Consider the following 23,328-nt stretch of genomic DNA (forward strand, 5'->3'; position numbering starts at 1 on the left):
TATTTTAGATAATTAAAAAAAATATAATTAGGCAACTTTCAGTGTGTTTTATTCTGTCTGAGCAGTCAGTGGGCTTTAATTTATACAAAATGGAAGAATAATACCAAGTTATGCCGCCGTGCTGGACAAGACCAGCATTCGGGTAGCTTAATCCTAACTTGGGTTTGGAGCATAGACATGACGGGCCGAATGGCCTGCCGTGCTGTATGATTCCTTCACATTCCAATACATTTCTTATCCATCTCCAAGGGTTTATTTTAAACTAAACTCACATTCAAATCTCTGGCGCTAATTACAAGAAAATGCATTAATGCTGCACATTCTGAAAAATCCATACACATGCAAATCAGGAGGTGGTTCTTCACCTGAAGAGTGATCACAGAAACCCCACAGTGCAGATAGAGGCCATTTCGGCCCATCGAGCCTGCACTGACACATATCCCACCCGATCCCCGTAACCCCTACACCAACACATATCCCACCCTATCATTAAATGCAACGGGGTTCTCTATTGTGGGGGCAAAAACACAGGCATTGTTTAAGAAACAAGCGAATGCCCTAATGGGGGAACTGTAGGATGGCTCAATTGAGATGGGCTGATTGGACTTCCTCATCCACGATTGTGCTGTCGTTTTCGATTCAGAAATTACTCCAAAACCCATTCTGTTGGCAAGTAACACAAAAATATCTTCCTGAAACAGGTTTTTTGCGATTTTTTGCGAACTCTTTTCAACACGTTTAAGCGTCTTTTCCGAAGGAAAATCTAATTATTAAAAAGATAAAGCATTAGATCACAGTCATGTATTTCTACAAGGGTATGGTGCCAACTCATCTTAAACAAGTGAAACCCGCATATATTGAATCCAAATTAAACAACTTCCCAATAGAAGCAATTTTTTTCAAGTGTGAATTTGTTGCTGAGGTAATCAGCTAATCCATTGATTTGCAAGTTGAGTTATGTTCAAAGTTTATTCTTTGCCTTTTGAAGCCTATACTGCAGTCAGCTCCATTTTCTATTAAATATCAATGATTTGGACATAGACGCAAGAGAAATTCGTTGATACCAAATTAGGAGACCGAGCAAACTTGAAGAATGTAGGAATACACATCAGGTTAGTGGAGTGGGCAGATCGGTGACAGATGCAGTTTAACGCAGAGAAATGTGGACAAAGACCAGTGAAAGGAAACATAACCTAAATGGTAAGATTCTTGAGTAAAGGAACAGGTAGATCTAGGGATGTGGATAGATTGATCTTTAAAGATGAGCATGCCAGTAGAAAAGGCCATTAAAAGGTAAATGGATTTCTAGGTTTTATACATGGGGGCATTGAACATAGAAGCAAGGCTTGAGATTTTCAAGATTCTGAAAGGTTTTAAGAGGGAAATAGTGAGATTGTTTTCACACATTAATGAATCAGTAATAAGGGGGCACAGACTGAGGAAGAAGAGCAGAGGAGTTCCCCCCGGTGTCCTGACCAATATTTGTCCCTCAACCAACATCACTATTTCTGTTTGTGGGAGCTTGCTGTGCATAAATTGGCTGCCACATTTCCTACATTGCAAAAGTGACCACACTTCAAAAGTGCTTCATTGGCTGTAAAGTGATTTGGGACACCGAGGTCACACAAGGCACTATATAAATGCACATTCTTTTTAAATGGAGTGTTGGAAAAAGATTTAGCAATTAGTTATTGGTTACCAGCATCTTCTAGAATTCCCAGATCAAAATCTAACGTTTCTTGTTAAGAAGCTGTGGCTGGATATTTTGGGGGGGGGGGGGTTCTTGACTCGTATTCCCTGTGATTGTCGCTTCCCCCTGGCTTTGTCCCCATAGTAAACACCTGATTGTAACTGGATGCGATTATAATATCTATACTCACTTTCCAGTAAGTGTAGTTTGTCCATTTCCACCACTAGCACTCGATTCATTGTCCATCTCTATCACCTGAGACTCCTCGTGAGCGATGATTCCACTGAGGCAAGCACACAAATGTCACCTCAACAAAACTGACTGAAGATACATTTACAATGCTATGTGACTGAAGCATAAAAGTGACCTGTTTTTGTACTTTTAAATATCAATCCTGCTCGCTAAACACATCAGAAAATGTTTTTCTGCTAGCAGTTTTGTCTTGGATCCATGTATCCATATCCCTAGATCTCTCTCTCCCTCCCTCCCTCTGGAATCGGCAGCTCAATGTATAGCTAAATGTTTAAATAAAAAGATTATAAAATCTCAACTAAGTGCCAACAAATGTTAAACAAGTACTGAGAGAGTGGGATTTTTTTTTAATTTATTATTCTCCAGGATGTGAGAGTCACTGGCAAGGCCAGCATTTTTTGACTATCCCTAGTTGCCCTTGAGAAGGTGGTGGTGAGCCACCGCCTTCTGCTGCAGTCCGTGTGATGAGGGTACTCCCACAGTGCTGTTAGGTCAGGAGTTTCAGGATTCTGACCCAATGATGATGAAGGATCATCCCGGTGGTCGGGGAGTCCTGAACCAGGGGTCACAGTCTAAGGATAAGGGGTAAGCCATTTAGAATAGAAATTAGGAATTTCTTCACCTAGTGAGTGGTGAACCTGTGGAATTCTCTACCACAGAAGGCAGTAGAGGCCAATTCATTAAATATATTCAAGGAGTTGGATATATTTCTTAAGGCTAAAGGGATCAAGGGGTATGGGGAGAAAGCAGGGACCGGGTACTGAATTTGGATGATCAGCCGTGATCACATTGAATGGCGGAGCAGGCTCGAGGAACCGAATGGCCTACTCCTGCTCCTATCTTCTATGTTTCTATGATATATGTCCAAGTCAGGATGGTGTGTGACTTGGAGGGGAACGTGGAGGTGGTGGTGTCCCGTGCGTCTGCTGCCCTTGTTCTTCTAGGTGGTGGATGTGCTGTCAAAGAAACCTTGGTGAGTTATATAAACAAATTCCTAATGATTATTAGCAAATTTACACTATGTGGTCAGAGAGCTTGGCCACTGGACCTGATATCTGCGTGCTCGGGTGCGTTTTTCCAGCAGGGGTCACTGGATCGTGACCAGGAGCAGGAGCCCTGGGCAGCTTTCCCCTCTCCAGGAGATGGCGTTTTAGACACTCTGCACAGATCCATTGGACCCGGCCATAGCACTCGCCTCATCATCCTTACTCAACAAAATCTGCTCCGTCATACAAATTTGCAGTTTAGTGTTAAAATGAATATCTTGCAGCCAAAAAAGAAAGACTTACATTTCTATAGTGTGTTTCACAACTTCAGGATGTCCCAAAGCACTTTACAACCAATTAAGTACTTTTGAAGTGGAGTCACTGTTGTAATGTGGGAAACGCGGCAGCCAATTTGTGCACAGCAAGGCCCCAATGTGATAATGACCAGATAATTTTTTTTTTGTTATGTTGGTTGAGGGATTAATATTGACTCAGTACACTGGGGAGAACTCCCCTGCTCTTTTTCAAAATAGTGCCATGGGATCTTTTACGTCCAGCTGAGAGGGCAGATGGGACTTCGGTTTAACATCTCATCCAAAAGACAGCACCTCAGACAGTGCAGCACTCCCTCAGTAATGCACTAGGAGCATCAGCCTAGATTATGTGCTTAAGTCTCTGGAGTGGGGCTTAAACCCACGACCTTCTGACTCTGAGGCGATGGAGCTACTCACTGAGGCAGGCTGACACAAAAATAAAAGAACAGTTTGTACTTGATGGTGATGGGATTCGGGACATGGGGAGATGGAGCAGGGACCCAAGCAGTGGAAGACCATCAAAAAGTGTCATCTGCTTCTTCGTAGTAATTAATGATTCTCACTCCTGCACAACATGAACTATTATCTTGGAGAAAGTACTCGCCAGGACAGACAGTATTCGTGATGGTGCCAAAGGCTTTTCCCGTCTTCAGAGCCTGTGTTCCAATCTAATAACAATGAACAAAAGCCAAACTCTGGATATTGGAAATCTGAAATAAAAACAGAAAATGCTGGAAACACTCAGCAGGTCAGGCAGCATCTGTGGAGAGAGAGACAGAGTTAACGTTTCAGTTCGATGGCCCTTCGTCAGAGCAGGCTGATGAAAGGACATCGACCTGAATCGTTAGTAATAATGAACCTTGGCTGCAGCAAGAACATCTCCCGAGCTTGTACCCACCGTTTATAACACTGGACTTCTTCTTGTGTAAGAAGGAGTTGAGCTTTCAGATAATTGCGTTCCTGCAGCACGTCTCTCAGTTCTTGTAAGGTGAATCGTGGACGATTTGGGTCCTTCAGGTCTATGAGAAGCTGGTCTGGCCCAACGCTTTGCTGCATTTTGGTAATCAAACTTTATTCAACTGATAAAACTGCCACGTGAAAGCTCAACAGTACACAAGGACTAGACAACTCACAACAGTCCTGCACACAGCCCAACGGCTGGGTAGAGAACATACAGCAAGAAGGAGATAATCTTTTTAACGTATAAAATGTTACATCTATTGGGATAGGTGCTAACTAAAACACAGGAGTCTGAGACTGTCAGTCAGAAAACCTGATTCTGAGGCTCAACCTCATCTGGCAGTCGCAGTCAGGGTTTCTCGAGAAAACGGGTGTGCCAGGGGTTGGCCAGGTTGTCTCAAGGAGGGAGGGGAAACTCACCGGAGTAGCATCTTTACTCTGCCACTTAAGTGGATGAAGAAGATGCAGTTGTGATTTTGGTGCACATGTCTCTGTTCTGGACCATTCGACCCTCTGGGTCCCAACCATATAGCAGAATGTGGATGAAGGGCACTGACTTCAGGGGTGGGCAAGAAGTAAAATATATTTTAAAAGTATTAAAGGAGAATTAGACATTGTCTATAAATCAGAGGACACGAATTTAAGATAATTGGCAAAAGGGGAGATGAGGAGAATTTATTTTACGCAGCGAGTTGTTGTGATCTGGAATGCGCTGCCTGAAAGGGCGGTGGAAGCAGATTCAATAGTAACTTTCAAAAGGGAATTAGATAAATAACACCTTAAACATTCACTCCCTCCGCCACCAGCGTACCATGGCTGCAGTGTGTACCATCTACAAGATGCACTGCAGCACCTCCCAAACCCGCGACCTCTTCCACCTATAAGGACAAGAGCAGCAGGCGCATGGGAACACCACCACCTCCAAGTTCCCCTCCAAGTCTCACACCATCCTGACTTAGAAGTATATCGCTGATCCTTCATCGTTGCTGGGTCAAAATCCTGGAACTCCCTACCTAACAGCACTGTGGGAGTACCTTCACCACACGGTCTGCAGTGGTTCAAGAAGGCGGCTTACCACCACCTTCTCAAGGGCAACGAGGGATGGGCAATAAATGCCGGCCTTGGCAGCGACGCCCACATCCCATAAGCGAATTAAAAAAAAAGGAAAATAATTGCAGGGCTATGGGGAAAGAGCAGGGGAGTGGGACTAATTGGATAGCTCTTTCAATGATGGGCCGAATGGCCTCCTTCTGTGCTCTATGATATACAGACTAAAGTCTTGCATCTCCATCTCACTTGAGGTATCACATTTCCAAGTTTCAAAAGTATACATATAAAAAAAGGAAACTATCTATATTCTGCTGGGGTTTTGTTTTTAACCTTTTGATAACTTGGTCTGTCCCCAAGACTAGGAGCCAGGAATTTACAAGTCGCTGCCAATCTACAGAACCTCAGTCAGCATTCAGCCAATTTAGACAACTTCTCCACGGAGGAATGGCTTTAAAGGGACAGGCCAGGTTAAAGCGCCTCTGTTTCAGCAATGAAGTATCATAGCCAAGGTCCAGACCCCAGACCACCCACACGCAGTGTCATGGGGCTCAGTTAGTAATAATTGAAAAGTTTTCTTTCCATCCATACCTCTTCCTCTGAGTCACTGGCTTTATTCTGAAGTTCTCCAAGAAGTCTTTCTGCTTCTCTTTTCAGATTGTCTCGCTCAAGTTTGAGTTCTTCCACGGTCAGGTTGTATTTGTTTACCAGCGTTTCAAACATTTCTAAAACTCGGAGTGCCTTGAGCTGCAATTCAGAAATTGCACATGAACTCTGCGAGCTGCTAATTTTCATTAACTGACGACCAACAACGTATGATATATCATAGACATCTTCAACAGTGAGCGTGAATGGATCTTTATCAAAGGCTGAACTGAGGCCAGACTCCACATTTTCCATTGTTTCCCCGATCTCAGTTTACAAAGTGCAGCTCAAACAAAACCAAAGCACTGATCTGTCTGAAATATTTGCTACAATTTTTTAAAATAAATAATGAAGTCGTTTGGAAAAGCAACACTTTTTCCGCACCCAGTCACAAAACTCTTTTCACACAATCATTTGAGGGATTTTTTTTCCCTTTTCACTTCCTTATTCCTTTACTGAATGTTCACCTGACCAGTTGGGAGGGAACCTTTCTTGACTCGTTCAACTTGAGGTGTTGTGTTGATGCCGGTTGCTCGGCAGCAGCAGTTAGAGAGAAGGGGTTGGATTTCCACAGGTGGAAGCTACAGACAATAAATACACCGTTGGGCCCAAAGTGCCTTCCTGCACAACACATCTGAAGATTTCCCTTTGTTTTAGCACCCCTTCTACCCACTCAGCTGTCACACGTCAAAGGTTTTTTTTTAAATGAGAAAGTAAGTAATTCCAAGTTGTCTTATTCTGACCTGGAAATTGAAACTTACAAGCGCTCGCTAATTTGCAAACTTTCCTCTGCAAGCAGCAATTAAACACGGGTTGACCTCAGGACCCACTGACCACCTTTCCCCACATGGGGCGCTGAGCAGGGACTTTAAAGGGACAGGCCATGTTAGCAGCGAAGGATTACAAATGTGCTCCAGACCCCAAACTATCTGTGAATGTCATCAAGGGAGGGCTGCTAGAATAAAAGAATTAAAATGCTTTACCTTATCAGGAAGTTACATGGCCGTATTCCGAGTGAGGGGTTCAAATGAGGATCATAAACTATCAGAGCAAAACTTCAAGATTAGATTGGCGGCTGTGTCTTCAGCGACCAATGCCCTAAGCTCTGGAATTCCCTCCCTAAACCTCTCCTCTTTCTCCTCCTTTAAGACGCTCCTTAAAATCTCTCTCTTTGACCAAGCTTTAGGTTACCTGTCCTAATATCCCCTTATGCGGCTCGGTGTCAAATTTTGTTTTATAACGCTCCTGTGAAGCACCTTGGGACGTTTTAGTACAATGCAACTTTTTTTTTATTCCTTCATGGGATGTGGGCGTCACAGGCAAGGCCAGCATTTATTGCCCAGCCCTAGTTGCCCTTGAAAAGCCGCCTTCTTGAACCGCTGCAGTCCGTGTGGTGAAGGTACTCCCACAGTGCTGTTAGGGAGCGAGTTCCAGGATTTTGACCCAGCGACGATGAAGGATCGGCGATAAACTTCCAAGTCGGGATGGTGTGTGACTTGGTGGGGAACTTGCAGGTGATGGTGTTCCCATGCGCCTGCTGCCCTTGTCCTTCTAGGTGGAAGAGGTCACGGGTTTGGGAGGTGCTGCCAAAGAAGCCTTGGCGAGTTGCTGCAGTGCATCTTGTAGATGGTGCACACTGCAGCCACGGTGCGCCGGTGGTGGAGGGAGTGAATGTTTAAAGTGGTGGATGGGGTGCCAATCAAGCAGGCTGTCTTGGATGGTGTCGAGCTTCTTGAGTGTTGTTGGAGCTCCACTCACCCAGGCAAGTGGAGAGTATTCCATCACACTCCTGACTTGTGCCTTGTAGATGGTGGAGAGGCTTTGGGGAGTCAGGAGGTGAGACACTTGCCGCAGAATACTCAGCCTCTGACCTGCTCTTGCAGTTGTTGTTGGGGAATGGGGAGACGGTCAGCAGGGGGCAGCGCAGATCATTCTGGGCCTGCCAGCCAATGCAGGGGCGCCCCCTGCTGCACAATGAGCAGAACTGTAGTTGGCGCAGGGACTGCGCATCTCCCGGGTGTGATTTGGTGGCGCGTCTGGTTTAGGCACACAGACTCTGTGAGCCAGACATGGAGCTCATGGAAACATAGAATGGTTACAGCACGGAAGACCATTCAGCCCGCCGAGCCTGTGCCGACTCTCAGCTAGTCCCACTCCCCTGACCTTTCCCCATAGCCCTGCAAATTCTTTTCCTTCAGATACTTATCCAACTCCCCTTTGAAAGATAAGATTGAATCTGCCTCCACCACCCTTTCAGATCTTAACCACTCGCTGCGTAAAAAAGTTTTTCCTCATGTCACCTTTGGTTCTTCTGCCAATCACCTTAAATCTGTGTCCTCTGGTTCTCGACCTTTCTGCCAATGGGAACAGTTTCTCTCTATCTACTCTGTCTAGACCCCTCAAGATTTTGAACACCTCTTTCAAATTTCCTCTCAATCTTCTCTGCTCCAAGGAGAACAACACCAGCTTTTCCAGTCTATCCACGTAACTGAAGTCCCTCATTCCTGGAATCATTCTCATAAATCTTTTCTGTACCCTCTCTAAGGCCTTCACATCCTTCCTAAAGTGTGGTGCCCAGAATTGGACACAGTACTCCAGTTGAGGCCGAACCAGTGTTTTATACAGGTTCACCATAATTTCCACACTTTTGTACTCTATACCTCTATTCATGAAGCCCAGGATCCCGTAAGTCTTTTTAACTGCTTTCTCAACCTGCCCTGCCATCTTGAATGATTTGTGCACATATACCCCTAGGTCTCCCTGTTCATGCACGCCCTTTAGGATTATACCATTTAGTTTATATTGCCTCTCTTCATTCTTTCTACCAAAATGCATCACTGAACACTTTTCTGCATTAAGTTTCATCTACAATGTGTCTGCCCATTCCACCAGCCTGTTTATGTCCTCTTGAAGTCTATCACTATCCTCCTCACTGTTCACTATACTTCCAAGTTTTGTGTCATCTGCTAATTTTGAAATTGTGTCCTGTACACCCACATCCAAGTCATTAATATATATCAAGAAAAGCAGTGGTCCTAGAACCGACCCCTGGGGAACACCACTGTGTGTATACCACTGTATCAAAGCACTGGAGAGGTACCACCAACGCTGCCTCCGCAAGATCCTGCAACTCCATTGGCAGGATAGGCACACCAATGTCAGGCCAACATCCCCAACATTGAAGCTATGACCACACTCGATCAGCTCCGATGGACGGGTCACATCGTTCGCATGCCTGATACGAGACTCCCAAAACAAGTGCTCTTCTCAGAGCTCCGGCACGGCAAGAGAGCCCCAGGTGGGCAGAGGAAACGCTTCAAGGACACCCTGAAAGCCTCCTTGAAAAAGTGCAACATCCCCACTGACACCTGGGAATCTCTGGCCCAAGACTGCACAAAGCGGAGGAGAAGCACACCAGTGCCGAACACCTCGAGTCTCTTCGCCGGGAGCAAGCGGAAGCCAAGCGCAAACAGCAGAAGGAGCGCCGTCAACCCAAGCAGCCCACCCACCCGCCCCTTCAACCACCGTCTGCCCCACCTGTGACAGAGACTGTAGGTCCCGCATTGGACTCATCAGTCACCTGCAAACTCATTTTTAGTGTGGAAGCAAGTCATCCTCGGCTCCGAGGGACTGCCTAAGAGAGAGAAATACCTGAACAGCTCACCTCTACTATCCGTTTTTTAAATTTGTTTTTATGGGATGTGGGCGTCGCTGGCAATACCAGCATTTATTGCCTATCCCTAATTGCCCTTGAGAAGGTGGTGGTGAGCCGCCTTCTTTAACCGCTGCAGTCCGTGTGGTGAAGGCGCTCCCACAGTGCTGTGAGGGAGGGAGTTCCAGGAATTTGACCCAGCAACGATGAAAGATCGGCGATATACTACTAAGTCAGGTTGATGTGTGACTTGGAGGGGAACTTGGAGGTGATGATGTTCCCATGCACCTGTTGCCCTTGTCCTTCTAGGTGGAAGAGGGCGCGGGTTTGGGAGGTGCTGCCAAAGAAGCCTTGGCGAGTTGCTGCAGTGCATCTTGTAGATGGTGCACACTGCAGCCATGGTACGCCGGTGGTGGATGGAGTGAATGTTTAAGGTGGTGGATGGGGTGCCAATCAAGTGGGCTGTCTTGGATGGTGTCGAGCTTCTTGAGTGTTGTTGGAGCTGCACTCATCCAGATAAGTGGAGAGTATTCCATCACACTCCTGACTTGTGCCTTGTAGATGGTGTAAAGGCTTTGGGGAGTCAGGAGGTGAGACAGTCGCCGCAGAATACGCAGCCTCTGACCTTAGTTTCCTGTTACTTAGTTTTGTATCCATGCTGCCACTGTCCCTTTTATTCCATGGGCTTCACTTTGCTAGCAAGCCTATTATGTAGCACTTTGTCAAACATCTTTTGGAAATCCATGTACACCAGTTTAACTGCATTGCCCTCATCAACCCTCTCTGTTACCTCATCAAAAAACTCGATCAAGTTGGTTAAACACGATTTGCCTTTAACAAATCCATGCTGGCTTTGCTTAATTAATCCACACTTGTCCAAGTGACTGTTAATTTTGTCCCTGATTATTGTTTCTAAAAGCTTCCCCATTACCAAAGTTACCCTGACTGGCCTGTAGTTGCTGGGTTTATCTTTACACCCTTCTTTGAACAATGGTGAAACATTTGAAATTCTCCAGTCCTCTGGCACCACCCCTGTTTCTAAGGAGGATTAGAAGATTATGGCCAGTACCTCCGCAATTTCTTCCTTCACTTCCCTCAGTGTCCTTGGATGCATCCTATGCAGTCCTGGTGACTTATCTACTTTGAGTACAGCCAGCCTTTCTAGTACCTCCTCTTTATCAATTTTTAATCCCATCCAGTATCTCCTCTACCTCCTCCTTCACTATGTCTATGGCAGCATCTTCTTCCTCGGTGACGACTGATACAAAGTACTCATTTAGCACCTCAGCCATACCCTTTGCCTCCATGCATAGGTCTCCTTTTTGGTCCCTAATTCGCCCCACCCATCCTCTTACTACCCTTTTTCTATTTATATGCCTATAGAAGACTTTTGGATTACCTTTTAGGTTAACTGCCATTCTGTTCTCATACCCTCTCTTTGTCCCTCTTATTTTCTTTTTCACTTCTCTGAACTTTCTATATTTAGCCTGATTCTCAGCTGTATTCTCGACCTGACATCTGTCATACGCACTCTTTTTCTGCTTCATCTTACTCTCTATATCTTTTGTGATCCAGGGAGCTCTGACTTTAGTTGCCCTACCTTTCCCCCCAGTGGGAATGTACCTCAACTGTACCCGAGCTATTTCATCTTTAAAGGCAGCCCATTGTTCGATTACAGTTTTGCCAGATCGGTTCTCATCCCACTGAAATTTGCCTTCCTCCAATTAAGTATTTTTACTCTAGATTGCTCCCTGTCCTTTTCCATAGCTAATCTAAACCTTATGATGCTATGATCACTGTTCCCTAAATGTTCCCCTACTGACACTTGCTCCACTTGACCTACCTCATTCCCCAGAACCAGATCCAGCAATGCCTCCTTCCTCGTTGGGCTGGAAACGTACTGATCAAGAAAGTTCTCCTGATCACACTTCAAATATTCTTCTCCCTCTCTGCCCTTTACACTATTACTATCCAAGTCTATATTAGGATAGTTGAAGTCCCCCATTATCACTACTCTATAGTTCTTGCATCTCTCTGTAATTTCTCTGCAAATTTGCTCCTCCATATCTTTCCCACTATTTGGTGGCCTATAGAATACACCTAGTAGTGTAATGGAACCTCTATTATTTCTTAACTCTAGCCATATAGATTCTGTCCTTGACCCCTCCAGGACATCCTCCCTCTCCAGCACTGTAACATTCTCCTGAACCAATCACCTCCTATCTATTCTTCCCAATATTTTCTGAACACCTTATATCCAGGAATATTTAATACCCAATCCTGTCCTTTTTTGAGCCAGGTCTCTGTTATTGCCATGACATCATATTCCCATGTGGCTATTTGTGCCTGCAGCTCACTTACTTTATTGACTACGCTTCGTGCGTTCACATACATACACTGTAAACCCATCTTAGACCATCCTGTGTTCTCTCTTAGTTTGACCCCACCTAATACCTTACTATTTCTTACTCTAGTGCTATCTGTCTCTCCCAATCCTTTGAGCACTTTATTTCTCCTTTCTAATGCTACACCCTGGTGCCCATCCCCCTGCAAATTAGTTTAAACCCTCCCCAACAGCACTAGCAAACCCCCCCGCGAGGATATTGGCACCGGCTCTGTTGAGGTGCAACCCATCCGGCCTGTACAGGTCCCACCTCCCCCAGAACCGGCCCCAATGCCCCAGGAATCTAAAGCCCTCCCTTCTGCACCATCTCTCCAGCCATGCATTCATCTACTCTATCCTCCTATTCCTGTACTCACTAGCTCGTGGCACCAGGAGTAATCCGGAGATTACTACCTTTGAGGTCCTGCTTTTTAATCTCTTAGCTCCCTAAAATCTGCCTGCAGGACCTCATCCCTCTTTCTACCTATGTCATTGGTACCGATATGGACAATGACCTCTGGCTGTTCACCCTCCCCCCTCAGAGTGTCCTGCAGCCGTTCAGTGACATCCTTGACCCTGGCACCAGGGAGGCAACATACCATCCTGGAGCCACGTCTGTGGCCGCAGAAACGCCTGTCTGCTCCCCTAACTATCGAATCCCCTACCACTATTGCTCTCCCACTCTTCCTTCCCCCCCCCACCGTACAGCTGAGCCACCCATGGTGCCGTGGACTTGGCTCTGGCTGCACTCCCCAGAGGAACCATCCCCCTCACCAGTACTCAGAACAGAATACTGGTTGGAGAGCGAGATGCACTCTGGAGACTCCTGCACTACCTGCCTGGTCCTCCTCTTCTGTCTGGTGGTCACCCATTCCCTCTCTGCCTGCACACTCCTTAGCTGCAGGGTGACCACCTCCTGAAACATGCTATCCACGAAGCTCTCAGCCTCACGGATGCACCACAGTGACGCCAGCTGCTGCTCAAGCTCTGAAACCCAGAGCTCGAGCTCCTCCAGCTGATGACACTTCCTGCACACATGGTTGTCCAGGACACGGGAAGCGTCCTGGATTTCCCACACGGCACAGGATGCGCATTCCGCGGGACTGAGCTGCCCTGCCATGCCTTTATTTATTCGACTATTAACTAACTTTACAGAAACTTAAGACTAAGATGTACCTAATTCGAGTTATTAATATAATATATTATTAGCAGTTACTAATTAAATATAGTATTAACAGTTAGTAATTTAATGTAGTATTAACAGTTACTAATCTCCAAGCACCTGCTTTATCCCTAACCAGCTATTTAACCCCGGCCCCTAACTTAAAGAGCCCCTCTCCGACCACGCTGTTTAGCAGAAACAAACTTAAAAATTAATAAAACACTCACCAGCTACTCACCAATCAGCTCCTTCCCTTGTGCTGACGTCACTTTAGGTTTTTTACTCTGACATCACTCTTTCAAATTCTGCCTGTGTTGAGTTGCTCCGCTCTCGCGCGCTCTTTATCCCCGCTCAGCTCTCACTCCACTCTCGCTCAGGTCTGCCCCTTCTGGTCAGTATTGGACCTACCCCGGGGGAGGGGAGAGTCATCGCAGCCGACTAATTACTTTGATTCCTCGTTATGTGGGGAAGCGTGATAGCCAATTTGCACACAGCAAGCTCCCACAAATGGCAAACAAGATGAATGACCAGATCAACTAATATTTGGCGGAGTTGGTTGGGGGATGAGTGTTGGCCAAGACACCTGGAGAACTTCCAGTGCCCGGCCCAATATTCCCCCTCACCCAAACTGCACTGAAGTGGCCGCCTAGATTATGGACTGGAGAATGGTGGTGGAGCTCGAATGCATGACCTTCTGACTCAGAGGAGAGAGTTCATCCACTGACCTGAAAAGCACATGAATCGGCGCTCTAAACATAGAAACTGCAGTGAACAAAAACAATAACTTTTTATACAGCGCCTTTAACATAGTAAAACTTCCCAAGGTGCTTCACAGGAGCGATTATCAGACAACATTTGACACCGAGCCACATAAGGAGATATTAGGGCAGGTGACCAACAGGTTGGTCAAAGAGGGAGGTTTTAAGGAGCGTCTTAAAGGAGGAAAGAGAGGCGGAGAGGGTTTAGGGAGGGAATTCCAGAGCTTAGGGCCCAGGCACCTGAAGGCACAGCCGGCAATGGTGGAACGATGAAAATCGGGGACGCGCAAGAGGCCAGAATTAGGGAGGGCCGAGATCTTGGAGGGTTGTAGGGCTGAAGGATATTACAGAGATAGGGAGGGGTGAGGCCTTGGAGGGATTTGAAAACAAGGATGAGAATTTTAAAGTCGAGGCGCTGCCAGACCGGAAGCCAATGTAGATCAGCGAGCACAGGGGTGATAATTATGGAATTGTATGGTTGTAAATGGAGAGGTGTTAGTAGAGTTCAATGATGTGGATCCCTGCAAAGTTTTCAGTAACAGCGTCGAGTTCTAAAGTCCCTTGAGAGACCCTGACAACACTGGAGACCAAACGCAGATTGGGTGACCGCTGTACGGAACACCTCCGTTCAGTCTGCAAGCATGACCCTGAGCTTCCGGTCGCTTGTCACTTTAATTCTCCGCTCCACTCCCACTCTGACCTCTCCGTCCTCGGCCTCTTACACTGTTCCAACGAAGCTCAACGTAAACTCGAGGAACAGCACCTCATCTTTCGATTAGGCACTTTACAGCCTTCTGGACTCAACACTGAGTTCATCAATTTCAGATCATGTCTGCCCTTATTTTCTCAGAAGGCAGCTGTTGATGATTCTGCCATTCCCATTTACACCTCTTCTAGACCCATCTTTTGTTTCTTTACTTGTCCCATTACCATCTCCTTTTGTCATAACCTCTCCTGCCTTCCACCCGATCACAGACCTTCCCTTTTGTTCTTTCCTCCCTTTCCCCGCCCCTGCACTTGCTTAAAACCTGTTACATCTCTAACATCTTCCAGTTCTATGAAAGTTCATCGACCTGAAACATTAACTCTGTTTCTTTCTCTACAGATGCTGCCTGACCTGCTGAGCATTTCCAGCATTTTCTGTTTATATTTCAGATTTCCGGCATCCGCACTATTTTGCTTTTGTATATTGGTGACTTTTTAATTTTGATAAATCAAAAGCTGTTGAATAAAAAGGTGCTCGGTGCTGTGATGGGAATTATTTTGTTATGAATTGTTCACATTCCTTCCTTACACTCACTCCAGAAGTTAATTATCCTGCAAATCATAATCTGATGGCCTTCACTTTTGTTAGGAGTGTATTTTTGTCTCAGTATATAAACGAAAACTGCAGTCCTGTGCCTGTATTATTAACGAGTTCAAAACATGGAAGACACAAACACTTGGAGATTTACTAAGGGTTCAATGAACCAATATACTTACAACCAACACTGGGATTACATTGAATGTACAGCACAGAAACAGGCCATTTGGCCCATCAGGTCTGTGCCGGTGTTTATGCTCCGCACGAGCCTCCTCCCACCCCTCTTCATCTCACCCTATCAGTATCTCCTTCTATTCCTTTCTCCCTCGTGTACTTATCTAGCCTCCCCTTAAATGCATCTGTACTATTCGCCTCAATCACTCCCTGTGGTAGCAAGTTCCACATTCTCACCGCTCTCTGGGTAAAGAAGTTGCTCCTGAATTCCCGATTGGATTTCTTGGTGACTGTCTTATATTTACGGCCCCTAGTTTTGATCTCTCCCACAAGTGGAAACATCTTCTCTGCATCTACCCTATCAAACCCTTTCATAATTTTAAAGACCTCTTTTCTAGAGAAAAGAGCCCCAGCCTGTTCAGTCATTCCTGATAGTTATAACCTCTCACTTCTGGTTACATGAAGAGGGGTGTGAGGAGGCTCGTGTGGAGCATAAACGCCGGCATTGACCAGTTGGGCTGAATGGCCTGTTTCTGTGCTGTAGACTTGATCTAAATCATCCTTGTAAATCTTTTTTGCACCTTCTCCAATGCCTCAACATCCTTTTTATAATATGGAGACCAGAACTGTTCACAGTGCTCCAAGTGTGGTCTAACCAAGGTTCTATACAAGTTCAACATCACTTCTCTGCTTTTCAATTCTGTCCCTCTAGAAATGAAGCCCAGTAGTTTGTTTGAATTTATTATGGCCTTGTTAACATGAGATGACATCATTATGTAAGATGTCACCATGGAAGAGCACACATTACAGCCAGTTGAGCTCAACTTACTCTTTCTGATTTCTTCCCACTTGTGGCTGTGATCTCACCCCATTTATACTGTTTCTAGCTGCTGAAATCCATTGAATTATAACCCTTCATTCCATAACCCTTTAACCATTTTTGGTACCAGTCCCTATTCGTGTGTATCAAGATGTTCCAGTGCACCTAAACATTTCTCTCTCTCTGTTCTGGCATCTTCTGATCCCAAGACTTTGGAGAGGGTACAGAAGAGATTTACTAGAATGGTTCCAGGGATGAGGGATTACAGTTTATGTGGATAGACTGGAGAAGCTGGGGTAGTTTTCCTTAGAGCATGGTGTGGAGATGCCGGAGTTGGACTGGGGTGGACAAATGTAAGAAGTCACACAACACCAGGTTATAGTCCAACAGTTTTATTTGAAATCACAAGCTTTCGGAGCGCTGCTCCTTTGTCAGGTGAAGTGGAGAGATGCATAAAGACACAGCTTATATAGTCAGAGAATAATGCCAGATGTTTACAGGTAATCTTTCTAACTGCCATTTGTCGAGAGATAATCACAGCGATCAAAGGTGTGAATGGTGTCCAAACAGGTTAGTCAGGAAAACATTACATCAAAGAACAATGAGGTGGGGTAGTTCCGTTGCCTCGTCTGTTTGGCGGTGTCTCGTAGCTGGTCTGCTGTGATCGCTGTGATTATCTCTCTGCCGAGGTGTGATAAATGGCAGTTAGAAAGATTACCTGTAATCATCTGGTATTATTCTCTAACTATATAAGCTGTGTCTTTATGCATCTCTCCACTTCACCTGATGAAGGAGCAGCGCTCTGAAAGCTTGTGATTTCAAATAAAACTGTTGGACTATAACCTGGTGTTGTGTGACTTCTTACATTCCTTAGAGCAGAGAAGGCTAAGAGAAAATTTGATAAAGGTGTTTAAAATCATGAAGGGTTTAGATGGAGTAAATAAGGAGAAACTGTTTCCAATGGCTGAAGGATCAATAACCAGAGGGCACAGATTTAAGGTGATTGGCTTCTCAAGAGGTGACATGAGGAGAAATCTTTTTACGCAGCGAGTGGTTGTGATTTGGAATGCGCTGCCTGATAGGGCGGTGGATAGCGATTCAATAGTAGCCTTCAAAAGGGAATTGGATAAATACTTGAAAGAGAAAAAATTGTAGGGATATGGGGAAAGAGCGAGGTGGGTGAGACGAACTGGATTGCTCTTCGAAAGAGCCAGTGCAGTCTCGATGGGCCGAACGGCCTCCTTCTGCGCTGTCCTATTATATGATTCGATGAGACTAACAGGCTGGTGGGTTAGGAAGGCACAGAATGTATTATGTTTAGTTACAGATAACTTAATCTCCAACTGTAAACAATGTGTAACCTGGTCCAGAAAGCAGGTTGGTCTGACCTTGTACAGGCCCTGATAATTATATTTGCAGATGTTTAGGTTCCCAGCGTTTTGACGACAGAACTAATATAAAATGGAAGCAAAGTAAGTGATTCTTCCGCATAAAATGGCTTCCCTTACTATTGGTATAATCTTAATCTCCAACACTTCCCTTTCTTTGCGATTATCACAAAGTATTATTGAAGGGAAAGTGGAGCTGGCACTGTACATTTATTAACAATCAGGAGTTACCTTCCTCTCCCAATGGGAGTACAAGATTTATCCAGTGACATAGAAACATAGAAGATAGGAGCAGGAGTAGACCATTCGGCCTCTCGAGCCTGTTCCGCCATTCAATGAGATCATGGCTGATCATCCAAATTCAGTACCCTGTCCCTGCCTTCTCCCCATATCCCTTGATCCCTTTAGCCTTAAGAAATATATCTAACTCCTTCTTGAATATATTTAATGAATTGGCCTCAACTGCCTTCTGTGGTAGAGAATTCCACAGGTTCACCACTCTCTGGGTGAAGAAATTCCTCCTCATCTCTGTCCTAAATGGCTTACCCCTTATCCTTAGACTGTGACCCCTGGTTCTGGACTCCCCCACCATCAGGAACATCCTTCCTGCATCTAGTTATGGACTGGGAAGGGCTCAGGTCCAATGGCAGGTCTGTTTTACAGGAAGCAGGTGGGTTAGGTGCTCATTGCTTTGGCATTCTTTATCTTCCAAAGCATTTAGTAAATTGCAGCTTAACGGAGGTTAACTCATGCACAAACTCTCAGAGAAAGCACTGGTGTACGTTTTGCGTTCAGGTGCTGGTCCTGGGATATTATCATGGGAACAGGAGGAGGCCATTCAGTCCCTCGAGTCTGTTCCGTCCTTCAATCAGATCATGGCTGATCTGTATCTTAACTCCATTTTCCCGCCTTTGCTCCATCTCCCTTGATCCCCTTAACCAACAAAAATCGATCGATCTCAGTCGTGAAAATTGACTTTGAACCCCCAGCACCCACAGCTTTTTGGGAAAGAGTTCCATCGATCCACTGCCCTTTCTGTGAAGTGGTGCTTCCTGATTTCAGTCCTAACTGGTCCACCTCTCATTTTAAGGTTATGCCCCCTTGTTTTGGATTCCCCCACCAGAGGAAATAATTTCTCGCTATCTACCCTATCGAATCGCTTAACCATTTTAAATACCTTGATTAGATCAGCCCTCAACCGTCTAAATTCAAGGGAATACAAGCCTAATCTATACAAACTGTGCTCGTAATTTAACCCTTTTAGCCCCGGTATCATTCTGGTGAATCTGCGCTGCTCCCCCGCCGAGGCCAGTCTATCCTTCCTGAGGTGCGGGGCCCAGAACTGACACAGTTACTCCAGGTGGGGTCTGACCAGAGCTCGGTACATCTGGAGCATCCCCTCCTCCCCTTTGTATTCCAACCCTTTAAAGTTTTATTTTTTAAACTAGAGTTCATTAGGATAATTTCAGTGTGTCAATTTCAAAGGTCAGTGTTTTCTGATGCCAAAGAGATATGGGTGAGGCGGAGAGATTCACCTTCACCAGCTGGCTGGTAATCTGGTAACACCCATCACCTGTCCACTGTCAAATCTGCTCAATGGTCATTCTATTGATTAAAATGAGATGAAACCCGGGCGGATTCTACGTTGGACAGGCGACGGGCGACCGTTGGACGATGAGTGACGGGCAATGGCCAGGCGATGGGCGGATGGTGGGCAACGAGCAGGTGCTGCGAAATGGAAGGGCGTGGGGCGCTGTCACATTAGCACCAAACTAGAAGACACGATTGTAGATAAAGAAACCACAAGCTAAGCATAAGCGATGTCTTCACATAAAAAGGTTGGCAACTTTTATTGTATGAAATCCATCCAGTGCGTGTTGTACCAGCCGTGGCTCAGTGGGTAGCAGCCTCGCCTCGGAGGCAGAAGTTCACGGAATCAAGTCCCACACCAGGGATTTGAGCAGATAATCGAGGCCGACACTCAGTGCGGTACTGAGTGAGCACTGCACTCTCCGAGGTACTGTTTTTTGGATGAGATGTTAAATCGTTTGCCATCTCAGGTGGACATGAAAGATCCCAAAGCACTATTTGAAGAGGGAGGGTGGGGTTCCCCCTGGTGTCCTGAGTGTTAGAAGAGATGTAAGGCTGGAGGAAGTCACTGAGTGAGCGTGGGACAATCCACAGAAACACAACAAAGGAACATAGGGATTACTGGGCGAAAAATGACCCAGGTCCATCGAGTTCACCTTCTCCCATCCCGCTAGTCATATGATACAATGATAATAGGGTTGTTGACTAATCACAGCGATCAATCTCTATCAATAAGTCTACAACAGACTACATGAGGTGAGGAAATCCCCCAGTGGTGGAGAGCTTTGGGAACCAGAGGTCCAAAGTCACCTGTTCCTCCCGAGCTCGCTGCACTCCCCACATGTCATGGTTCAAATTACTCATAGACTGGATCCCAAAATCATTTTCTGAAAGAAATCTATAATTTGTATTTGAATTAATCAATACTAACTGCTTCCACCGTCTCCCTAAGGAACCTGTTCCATAGATTGACCACTTGCTCAATAAAGTTAAGATCAATTGAGACACGTTTTGGACTAGTTCCAATTCTGAAAATGATTACAACTGAATAATTAAACCAACTATAATAAGCATGAATAAAATAATGTAAGTTAATTGCACTTTCCATAAATACTAGTCAATCTTCCATGTCACACGAGGTATCAAGAACAAGTGTAGTCTTCAGGGGAAGTGGGGTTAGAGGTCAGGTGTAATTGGACGACGGGACAGATATAATTCAATCCCCATTTGAAAGTCATACATTTGCTGTTCTTTATCTTTATATTTCCATGATAAATTCCTATGTCCACTTTTAGAACGGAGCCTATCCATGTGAACTCGTCATACTGTATGTATTGCACCCTCCTGCCAGTAGTGGTGCTGCAGCGCCCCCACTGGTGGGAGGGTATAATTATAATGTGACATGTTTACATATGCAGTTTCCATTCTAAATGTGGGAATAGGAATTTATAATGGCAAAAAGTTGAGAGAAAATACCTGCAGATGCAAGGTTTTTATTGTAGATATACATTAGAATTCCACAGCTGAAATGATTATATTGTACTTTATTCAGCAGCCAGTCTTTAGTTAATACTTCACAATTACTTTGGCGAAACGGAAGGTATATGCAAGATGGAGCTTCCATGTAGTATCTACATTATCTACACTGTTTTAAAGAAATATTAAAGGCCCAAAATTAAAACCTAGTTTACAAAATAACAAAAAAGTGAATCTACACAGTCTATCCCACTGAAGTATACATTTAGTTTGAAATAGATTAGAAATGAATTTTCATGCTCAAAGTGTACAACAACTAAGCAGAAACCTGCTGTGCTTCCACCAGTTTTGTATTCAGTACAGATTCGGACAGAGTGAACTGATTGCAGTGTCCTAAGTTCACAATAACCAATGTGCTGATTCCACTCATGTTGAGCTGAGTGAATAGCTCAGGAGTTAAGTGGCTGGACCAGGATCGAGCCGATGACTTTGTCGCCTCCACAGAAAGCGATGCCAGTTTTAATATGAACGGTGTCAGGACCTTAATGAGAATCTGCTTTACTGCTTGAGACACCCTTCAAGGTCACTGGAAGTTTGTGCTGACGATGAGTAATTTACCCCTCAACCTCTTCTAATGAATCATTTATAGCATCAGCTGTAAAATTACAGCTAAGCGCAAATGTGCAGCTGTGCCATAATGAGGCTTTAAACTACACTGCAGTTAAATAGATGGACATGCCCTCAACTTCTACTGATTAGACTCCTTCAGCACGCACAGGTTATTTCATCCTTACTAATGGCAGTTACAGGCTCAACACGCATTTAGAATGAAAACTAGCTATGTAAACGTCATGCTGTAATGACACCCTCCTACCAGTGGTGATGCTGTAGTGCCTACACGGGCGGGAGGATGTCATTGCAGCACAAAATATTCCATTGAGTTTATTCAGTATTCCGTTTTTCCAAGTTAGGGACATGGGGAAATCCAGTGATGCAATTGTGACTTTATTGGGGAAAAACAGCTTTTATCTTATAATTTTTTTTTCAATGAACTAGTACCTCTTGCAAACCTCTGGGCGATTTTACCCACATCCATCTTAAATGGGGACTGTGACCAATCTAACTGCTGCTTTGAGTGGTAACAGGACTTAAATCTGCATCACAAGATAACTCTTAAGTATAACATGTTGCACGGCCGTGCAGAGTATATTTTATTTGGACTGTATCTGATGGCCAGGCAAGCAAGTTTCCAACAGCGAACTTTATTTTTTTGCTGAAGACGGACTTTAGATTTGCAAACACTCCAAACGTGAATGTTTCTGAGCAGTCGTAACAAACTTTGGCATAATCCATTTTTGCTTTCCTCAGCCAAAGATCTGTACAGTTTTGCAGGTGGCCTGCACAACTAGTAATGTACAGTATAAGGAGAATACTGAGATGAATTTCCCTTTTTTTTGTAAAAAATTAAATAAAATGCAATATCTGTACACAGGTGAGTGTAGATATATCATGCCGAGTCGAATGATACACAACATGGAAAGGATCGTCAGAACTTTCAAACTAAAATCCTGTTCCGTTCCTTAATATCACCTGAAATTTGTAAACTTGTTCCTCAATCTCCCTGCTCCAGACTCCAATATTCTAACTGTCAGCTAGTAATACGAGACCATATACACTTGGGAAATAGACTGTATAATTCCTCAGAAAGCTCACGTTAGAATTGCCTTTTCAAGACGGTTATTAGAAGACAGCAGCGGTGTAATCTGCAGATAGATACCTTCTGGGTTTGGCGTATAACATTGCAGGTTCTACATACAAAAGAAAAGCAAATACTGTTACTATTGTGATACCGTGAGGTCATCACATTAATTTACCTTTCCAAAAATAAGGTTAGTGATTAGAATACAACATTTCACCACTCCAGGCAATCCAGCTCGAGCGCCCCATGAACAGTTGGACTTTCAATGTTAAATATGTGAGAAAAGTGTCAGTTTTCAATTATTCTCATTATTCAGTTCCAAAAAGGTAACTTTTGGGATTCTTAAACCAGTGAACGTGTCCGGGGGCTGCAGTTATAGATGTTGTAACGCTTCTTGACCTTGTTCTGTGACAATCCCTTCTGGCTCTGAAATTCCCCAAACTCCCCCGGATCCTTGCACTCGGAGGCGGTTTACTGTCCGTTTGTCCCGTGAAAATAAATTAAACCTGGACAAGACACAAAAATAAATGATGTTTATTTCACAGCAAAGTGTTATTCAAAGTCCGCATCATTTAACATCTCATACGCCATTCAAAATAAAAATGGAACCAAAAGGAACTCAACTGTAAAATAATTCAGTAGAAATCAGCATGTTTGTCACCCTTGCTTTATTTTTAAACAACTTGCGTTTCTCAGAACACTGATCGTCCGGTAATTAAAGGCTGGACTTCTCCCCAACATCCCTCACACCCCACAACCAGCATGAAAAATTTATCCAACAACAAAAATACTATACTGCAAGGGCTTTTCAAAAAAATGACAGTGTTTCCATTCAGAATCGTAGAATTTCACAGCACAGGAGGAGGCCACTCGGCCCATCGTGCCTGTGCCAGCTCTTTGAAAGATTCTCTCCAATTAGTCCCACTCCTCCGCTCTTATCCCATAGCCCTGCAAATTTTTCCTTTTCAAGTATTTATCCAATTCTGGAAGCAGATTCACTAGTAACTTTCAAAAGGAAATTGGATAAAT

At 44.7% G+C, this 23,328-nt stretch overlaps 3 protein-coding genes across 7 annotated transcripts in view; 1 reads left to right on the forward strand and 2 right to left on the reverse strand.

Moving 5' to 3' along the window:
* Positions 1-23,328, forward strand: part of LOC147103506 (N-lysine methyltransferase KMT5A-like) — a 53,255-nt gene that overhangs the window by 28,930 nt on the left and 997 nt on the right. The window lies entirely within an intron of this gene.
* On the reverse strand, positions 17-9,380 carry LOC147103507 (RILP-like protein 2). Its single transcript, XM_086011852.1, has 4 exons — positions 5,841-9,380; positions 4,141-4,292; positions 1,881-1,973; positions 17-763 (listed from the first exon to the last, which is right to left on the reverse strand). The coding sequence occupies exons 1-4, from the start codon at positions 6,147-6,149 to the stop codon at positions 739-741; spliced, it is 579 nt and encodes a 192-aa protein (XP_085867978.1). The 5' UTR covers positions 6,150-9,380; the 3' UTR covers positions 17-738.
* LOC147103508 (RILP-like protein 1) overlaps positions 20,602-23,328 on the reverse strand; it is a 32,528-nt gene continuing 29,801 nt past the window's right edge. For both annotated transcript variants that reach the window (XM_086011853.1, XM_086011854.1), the window contains one exon: positions 20,602-22,805. In XM_086011853.1, coding sequence (XP_085867979.1) covers positions 22,673-22,805 — 133 coding nt within the window. In that variant the 3' untranslated portion in view covers positions 20,602-22,672. The remainder of the gene's footprint in view (positions 22,806-23,328) is intronic.

The sequence above is a fragment of the Somniosus microcephalus genome, chromosome 19 (genome assembly GCF_052327205.1).
Source record: "Somniosus microcephalus isolate GS21.2 chromosome 19, FLI_Smic_1.0, whole genome shotgun sequence".
NCBI lineage: Eukaryota > Metazoa > Chordata > Chondrichthyes > Squaliformes > Somniosidae > Somniosus > Somniosus microcephalus.

What these genes read in the sequence shown, in the direction of transcription:
- LOC147103507 (XM_086011852.1), bottom strand. Translation starts at nt 6,149, where the DNA reads ATGGAAAATGTGGAGTCTGGCCTCAGTTCAGCCTTTGATAAAGATCCA. An exon ending in CCAGTGACTCAGAGGAAGAG is followed by an intron (nt 4,293 to 5,840) that starts GTATGGATGGAA and finishes ACCAAAATGCAG; the next exon opens with CAAAGCGTTGGGCCAGACCA. An exon ending in GAAGTCCAGTGTTATAAACG is followed by an intron (nt 1,974 to 4,140) that starts GTGGGTACAAGC and finishes TGCTTGCCTCAG; the next exon opens with TGGAATCATCGCTCACGAGG.